The sequence below is a fragment of the Zingiber officinale genome, chromosome 9A (assembly GCF_018446385.1).
Source record: "Zingiber officinale cultivar Zhangliang chromosome 9A, Zo_v1.1, whole genome shotgun sequence".
Taxonomy (NCBI): domain Eukaryota; kingdom Viridiplantae; phylum Streptophyta; class Magnoliopsida; order Zingiberales; family Zingiberaceae; genus Zingiber; species Zingiber officinale.
In genome coordinates, this window is record NC_056002.1 from 118,570,901 (window position 1) to 118,578,695 (window position 7,795).

The window sequence follows — 7,795 nt, forward strand, 5'->3', positions numbered from 1 at the left end:
AATAAAGGGCCTTAATTTTTTTGGGGGCCCTAGGCATAGGCCTTAAAGGCCTATGTCTTGAGCCGAGTCTGATTATCTATAAATGAATGAAGAGTAAAATGCTTGCTCTTTATATAATAAATCAATTTCAGGCAATTTAATAGTCAAACAATTATGCAACATGGATACCATCTTCTAAATCTTTTCATGAAGGAAGATGTTGTCGGATCTTGTGACATCTATGGGTACAAACGAATTGAATAATATAAAATTATTGATATTTGAATTTGATCTCAAAAAGTATTTGTGGTATTCAAATTCATTTCAAGTTTGAAAAGCTAAATAATTTTAGCTCATGCTCGAATCGAAATGATCTCGAATTTGATTCAAATTGTTCAAACTCTGATTTGAACATGATTGAACTTTAGCTGAAAATGATTTAAATTAGAGTTCGATTTGAACTATTCAAACTTTAATCATTCAAATCAGTAATCACTGAGGCTGTATTTTAAAAGTCAACACTAATGTGGACAAAAGATCACGAGCGACTCACAAACACTCGAATAAAATTTATAAATTCAAATTTAGCTAAAAAATAAATCAAACATGTTTAAATTCGATTCGAATTCGATAATTTCTAATCGAACTGGTATGAAAAAATTGCAAACCAACTCGATTCGTTTAAACCTCTATGAATACATCTTTGCATGAAACAAAGTGCAGAGCAAAGCAAAGCAAAGCAAAGCAGAGCCGTAGCCAAATGTTGAGGTAAACAAACAGAGGTGTTCCCTTGTTATCATTGACAATCTTGCAGTGTGGACTCTCAAATGGATTACAGATAAGCATGGCAGTGACCGGTGCTGGGGCCAACACTAGGACTTGGAGAATGGATCAGTTTTTTTTTCCCACCAAAGAAATTACATTTTAATAGATTTATTTATTTTTCAAAAAAATGGTTATCAATTTAACTTTTCCAATTTTATCTTTGCTGTAGAGATGGTTGAAGCGAAGGGCCTCTCTAATCATTAGAACTTATGTCACCTCAATAATATCACATGAGCATAAAAATCTACATTCTTAATTACTGACCATCCATACGGTTAATTTTGAATTAAGAGGAAATTTAAAATTTTACTATCACTCTTAAACTACAAACCTTAAATCTTACATTAGTTAGATTTTTTTTTCTTTTCAACTTTTTCACTTTAAAAATCTCCTTTTTCATTTTAAAAATCTCTTTAAAAACCTCTCATTGAAGACGCCCAAAAATTATGGGTCTTTATTATTTGAACAAGTGATGAAATGCCATTTTAATAATTAAATTCATAATTTAAAAGTTTTTGTTTCAAATAAGCTCGCCAAGCCTAGCTTCTTTGAGCTCGCTATAACCTTGATCACTTTGGCCTTAGCAGGCGAAGGCATTGCAACAACTTCCAACTATTTAGGCCCTCTGTAAATGGAATTGTGGGTGCCTTGAAGGAACTATAATGTTGGACAAGTTCAATGAGTTCGAGCAACCGAAGGCACCCAAAAGAGAACTTGATACACCCAACGGGGCAGAGTAAACTTCATTGAAGTATTCTTTCTTCTACAACTCTTTGAATCAATTAATACGACCGACTCGGCCCCAATGAACAGGTCGCTCTGCTAGAATGTTGCTTTAACAAAGAAAACTCTACTGGAAATGATAAGAAATCTGTTTCACCTTTCTTGCAGTGACAAGTGATGATCCAATATGTGAAGCAAAAAATAATTGACGCAAATGTTTTGTACACTAACCAAATTTTTTACTTCAGAATAAACGGAAACATGATTCCATTACACTAACCAGACACTTCTTTTGATAGAATACACTAATTACAGTCTTCAATCAAGGTACAGCTGCCTTCATTTTTAGAATCTTCAAGTGCTCGGACTCTTATCTAGCCTGCAAGGTAGCAATACAAGACAGTATGAATATACCTTTGAGATTCTGACGACCATTCAAAAAAAAAAAACAAAGTTACAAGGAACATGGATGGCTACACTGAGTATCTCCTAGAAAGCATGTCAATGCTTAGTAACACCTAATCTTATATATACCAGTCAACACGAAAAGCATGTGATAAAGAAAGATATGCAGCATAGAAAAGAAGTGAGGTTTGATGCATGCTTCAGTTATGACAAGGAACAGTAGTTAGAACATGATCCAAGTGGCACCTTTTCTCACATTGAATGCACAGCTTGTCCAATCTGCTATCTTATATATATATATATATGTCCAGGACAAACATATCTAGGAAAGGATGGTAAAGCATTGGAGCAGAACTGTAGCCTATGTTATTGATTGAGAAGCCTATAACATAGTTGAATGCACAGTTTGTCCAATCTGCTATATTACATATATATATATATATATATATATATATATCCAGGACAAACATATCTAGGAAAGGATGGTAAAGCATTGGAGCCGAACTGTAGCCTATGGTATTGATTGAAGAGCCTATAACATAGTTGAAACATGGTTAAAATCTCTCGCTCAGAGATGTGTAGCTGGTCAAAACAAAATGGTTTCAGTATCGTGCTCTTCCAAACCGAAGTTTCGGTGGCCGGCCAGAAAGAAACAGTGTTAGCATAGTGCGTGCATAGTTCCAGAGGCAAATTAGAAGGGAAGGCAAGAAGCATCGTTCACGAGTTGAAGATAATACTCGCTGAACTTGTGCAATCCCCATGGAGTTGTTCACGAGCTAAAGACAACCCTAGTAAAGCTGTTTCTTTTCTAGATAAATTAATTTTGTCAAAGTTAAATTCAATCAAGAGGTATACATCAAATAACCTCAAGGGTATGATATTAAGGATATGGAACAGAAATTTTACAAGCTCCCGAAAGTTCTATATGGCTTAAACAAGCTTCACATGCATGGAATAATAGGATTGACAAAGAAGTTCAAGGGATTCATCCCTTTTTACATCAATTAGTTGACGTGACTAACTTTCTTATTTTCTATCTCTATGTTGATGACCTCATCTACATGAGTATAATCATGCAAGTTCAATATTTATCAAAGAATTCAATCAGAGTCATGCTATGAATTTTAAATGGATAAATGCAAAGTCTACTTTTACTCCTATGTCCATGTGAAAACTTGCAACAAGATGATTTCTCCTTGATTTATCTACTCAACAAAAGGCCTAACACTGTGCAAGCTACGCCATTTGACGATTCATGCAGAAAATACATTCTAAAATCTCTCTATGTACTAGGCATCAAATATGCTAAAGAAAGTGACTCAATTTTAAGAGATCTATTAGGTTAGGTCAGTTAATGACTAAAAAAGCATATCTGGCAAGATTTTTTAATTGAGATTGAAGATGATTTGGTAGAACTCAAAGAAGCAAAAATTTAATGCAACTGCTGAAGCAGCATATACAGTCCTCTGGTTAAGAAGAATTCTCTCAGACTTGAAAGAAATTGAAGCTCATCCAGCTATCATCTATTGGATAACATACCAACAGTTGTAAGGATCAAGAATTCATTTTCCACCAAAGATTAAAGCATGTTCCAATTGGACACCATTTCATTTAGGATTTTGTGAGTAAAATGAAATATTGATAAAATTCATAAGCACAATCTAACCAATCAAGGTTGTGATTGTTGAAAAGATTGAAAAGCACACGGCCCAATTAGACACTTAAAATTAAGAAATATTGCGAATTGAAAAGGATATAATTTGTAAAATTGTATTGAAGTTTATGCATGTGACTTTTTGATTTAAGCTCTCTTAGAATCTCAAATATTCTTCTTCCTAGGCAGTTCATTGAATATTCTAGATTTCTCCTTTGTGTTATACATGGGCGCTCAACATGTACTATTTAGCGAAAAAAGAAAGCAATGCAATAAAAGCTTCTTCTGCTACTATCCTTCTTGTGCCCGGCTCCTATTCTTTTGCTAAGTGCCAACATTTAGAAGGGCCAATCCTAGCTAGTTCTCTAAAAGAACAAACATAATGTATGACTTGGACAGGAATATGAGTATCTGATGTGGTTGCAGAAATAAGTGCTCGACAAACTACTTCAGAAGCATTCTTGCATTTACCAAGTCTTATCCATGAGTGAGTAGGTAGGTCTTTATTTGTCAAACTTGCACTGAATAAACATTAGATACATTGCGGTTTTTTCATTTTTGTCTAGCTTATGTGGGTTTTAGTTCTTAGTTGAATCTCTTCTATCTTTCTTGTAGTCAATCAAATGGATGAAGCTTTTAAAGTTTATTTCTCCTATAGCTCATTTTTTTCAATAATTTATTAAGGATTTCAAGCTGTTTGGAAGTAAGGTATACTAGATGAAGCTCTTAGTACACTTAATTTAATAGAGCACTCCCCGCAGAACCAGGTAAGTAAACTAATGTTATTATCAGACTTCACTATGTGGTCAAATCATATTAGGTAGGGATTGGTCAATCTAATCTTGTATGAAGATTTATCTTGTCTGTCATGCACATCTAACATGTAAAATTGAAAAAGATTCATTACTGTGTAAGATAAATGTGGAGATTCAAGTTCACTCTGCAAAATATAATTGCCTTCAGCTATATGGAGTTAAATAGTTAATGATATTTAAACTCTGCTAGTCAAGTTATTGTAGCAAATGTGACCCTAATCTATATTAAGAGAGAGGCTAAGCAAAGTCTAAAGCTCAAAGGATCTACAAAAGTTGCATTGAAAATTTAAAAATAGACTATGGCATCAATTGAAATCCAACTCTGTATGCCCTGCTTATTTCTCTTTCTTCAAACTGAAGCATCCTTACTTATTATGCATTTTTCAACCGAAAGCATCATCAGTGACCCAATTCATTAATGTCTATAGTACCAACTTTGTACAAAGCTAGAGGCTAATTACTTACTCAGTTTACATTCTCTGCAACAAGAATTGTCAGAAAAAAATGTATATAAGCAAGCACTACTTGTCAGCTTCATGAGAATTGCCTTTAATATCATAATACCAGAGAGGTTACCAATAAATAAAGATATTATGACTGGTATGACTCTCGCAAGTCATTCTTTTTGAAACCATGAACATCCAGTGTTACCTCAGAACGAAAGTCACACTGAAACAAAATTTCAATCCCGAAGACCAAGTTCAACTTCAAGCTCATTATCCTCTTCAAACAGCTTCAACAAGCGAGCATATTGCTCTTCTCTCCTTCTTTTTTGCCACATCTTGAATAAGAAAAAAGACAGCAGTATAATAATAGCCACTCCAAGGCAAGCAAGGAAAAGCTCGAGCCCAGTTTTGCTACTAGAACTGTGATTGCTAGTTGTTGTTGTTGAATCCTTAGGAGATGATGGGTTTTCAGATAAACCTAAGAAGAAAAATAAGCTGCTCAGAGTGAAAACATTGGAAATGAGATAAATAGGAACACCATATAGTCTATAACTATTAAACCTACTGAAATACTTCATTCATCACAAAAGAAGTCAATCAAGTGCAACAACTGAAATAACTCAAAAAAGTTTCCAGATATTTTGCTTAATTTTACTAATTTAAAACATTGTTTACCAAAGTTCCAGATAAGCAAGCTAAAATATAATCACCAAAACAAAGATTTTTAAAATTTCTCACTTACACGCATCCAACACAGAAAAAATCAGGCCATTCAGGAATTAAATAGTCCACACGATTTTTCCTACTCCAGTTTTTTCTTTCATTATTAAAAGAGAGAAACTTCTGCAATCTGAATATAAAGCAGCCGTCAATCAAGAAAAGCAAGGGGTAAGTTTCTACCTCCATTCGCCCGTATCCTAAAGAAGGAGATAGTTGTTCATAGATTTGCCTAACCAAAGAGCAATTAACCTAACTAATCTTTCAACCCTTAGAGGAATCAAATGAAAAGCATTACTGCTAGCCTAAGGAAAGAAGCTAACGCATGAAGCACAGTAGCAGAGAAGGAAACATGAAATTCCAGAACAACTTCAAGTTAGAGAAACAGATCCAGTTCTACGATCTCGTTTTTATTCCATCAACATGGAGCAAAACTCACCAATTGTAGCAATTATCACGGAGTCGAACTCCGCCCAAACCAAAATCAAGTATATTTGATCACCGATTAGATCTAGAGCGAACGAAATCGAGAGAAACCAACAAAACAATGGTGAATGAATGAAATGATCAGTTCTTGTAAATAAGCAGGGCTATAAGCATCAAAAGAAGGAAATATTAGAGTCGAAAAGAATTGTACCCGTAATTAGATTCAGAGAGACGGAGAGAACGAGGAGCAGCAGTCGCGTTCGCGTAGATCTCCCGCTTCCATCTCCAGTCATCTCTCTGTCTCGCTCTCCGTCTTGTTTGTTGTTCGTAAGAATAAAATGGAATATTATATGGGCCGATGGTTTAAAAGTTGGCCCATTAATGGAGACTTACAAATTAAAATGTTTATTTTACTCTTCTTGAAATTGCGTTCGGGGTTGTTGTGCCACGTCGAACTCGACTGCTCCGCTTCACGATCACGGAATTTACCTTTTTGATCTCTCCGTCTCCACTCTGGTGCCCCCCACGAATCTCCTATTCCCCAATCGCCGCAACTTCCCCGCTCTAGATCGCCGGCCTCCGCCAACCAGATGGCTTCTCCCGCCCCCGCCTCTCCCCCGCCGCCAGGGTCTCCTGCCGTCGCCGATCGGGGAGTGCCAACGTCTCCTGGTGATTCCTCTCTCCGTCGATTTGGACTTGCATTTCTCGCGACACTGGTAGGTTTTTAGGGTAGGTCGCAACGCAGTTAGCTTGTTGCTACTTGTGGGTTACTTACAGAGAGGAGTGTGCGCTGAATGGGAGCCGTTTCCGGGATAATTGGGGGAACCTTAACACTGTGAGAGGGTTAGGTGGGTCGCGAAGCTATAGTAGCTAGTTGGTGAGACACTAAAGGTGTCTTTTCTGACATTTTGATTGTACTAGGAAAGTACGATCTTTTTATCGATTGTTGGCTACAAGCCAACTGGGCTGTAGACTGATAATCTTTGTTGCGCAGTTACTTGATATTCCTATCTGTTTTTCTGGATCATATAACTTCTCTTTTATCAACTTGTTTGGATTCTCTTTTTCGTCTACTAATTTTTCCATGTTCTTCTATTGTTTTGGTAGGTTCTGACTCTGATGTTGACGACGATGGCATTGTCACCGAAGCCGCAGCGTTTGTGCATAATGAACCTTTGCAGGATGATATTGATATTCCGAAAGTCAAGTCAGAGGTGGAGATCCTTCATGAGAACGTCAAGAAACAAATAATTAAGGAAGGCCATGGTGCAAAGCCTCCAAAGTTGTCAACTTGCTTCTGTATGTATGAAATGTGATGTTCTCTCTGCAGGCTTCTGTCAGTGCCCAGGCAAATTTTGTCATCATGGTCAAAATTTTCAATTTGGTTTGAAAGCACAGTCATATGATTATATAACTAACTTTACCGTGTTTTGTGACAAATTTCATGAAGTTAACATATGACTGGAGATCACACCAAGTTCACTCAACTCACTTACAAAAGATTAGGAACAGTTGCCTTTGGAAACAACGGCAAACTCAAGGTAATTGGTATAGGTAACATTGAATTAAAATTAGACTTTATAATTACAAATGTTTTACTTGTTGAAAATTTTAAATATAATCTTCTGAGTATAAGTCAATTGTGTGATACTAGATATAAGGTTAAATTTCTAGCCACAGAGTGTTTAATCAAACATCTAGATAATCCTACCATAAGCCTAAAAGGTTTTAGAAAAGACAACATCTATGCCATCAACTTAATCATTTCTTCCATTAAGTGTTATTTAACACAAAAAGAAGAAACT

The 7,795-nt window shown here is 35.8% G+C and overlaps 1 protein-coding gene and 1 long non-coding RNA gene across 2 annotated transcripts; one reads left to right on the forward strand and one right to left on the reverse strand.

Moving 5' to 3' along the window:
* Positions 1–1,705: 1,705 nt before the first annotated feature.
* On the reverse strand, positions 1,706–6,339 carry LOC122020839. Its single transcript, XR_006122343.1, has 3 exons — positions 6,202–6,339; positions 5,053–5,325; positions 1,706–1,906 (listed from the first exon to the last, which is right to left on the reverse strand). It is a non-coding gene; the product is annotated as an uncharacterized LOC122020839 (long non-coding RNA).
* Positions 6,340–6,434: 95 nt separating this feature from the next.
* Positions 6,435–7,349, forward strand: LOC122020838 (peptidyl-prolyl cis-trans isomerase FKBP42-like). Its single transcript, XM_042578866.1, has 2 exons — positions 6,435–6,659; positions 7,098–7,349. The coding sequence occupies exons 1-2, from the start codon at positions 6,581–6,583 to the stop codon at positions 7,304–7,306; spliced, it is 288 nt and encodes a 95-aa protein (XP_042434800.1). The 5' UTR covers positions 6,435–6,580; the 3' UTR covers positions 7,307–7,349.
* Positions 7,350–7,795: the final 446 nt, after the last annotated feature.

Excerpts from the sequence above, each read along its gene's own strand:
- LOC122020838 (XM_042578866.1), top strand. The coding sequence starts at position 6,581 with ATGGCTTCTCCCGCCCCCGCCTCTCCCCCGCCGCCAGGGTCTCCTGCC. Across the intron at positions 6,660-7,097 it reads GGGAGTGCCAACGTCTCCTG|GTTCTGACTCTGATGTTGAC; the intron begins GTGATTCCTCTC and ends TTGTTTTGGTAG.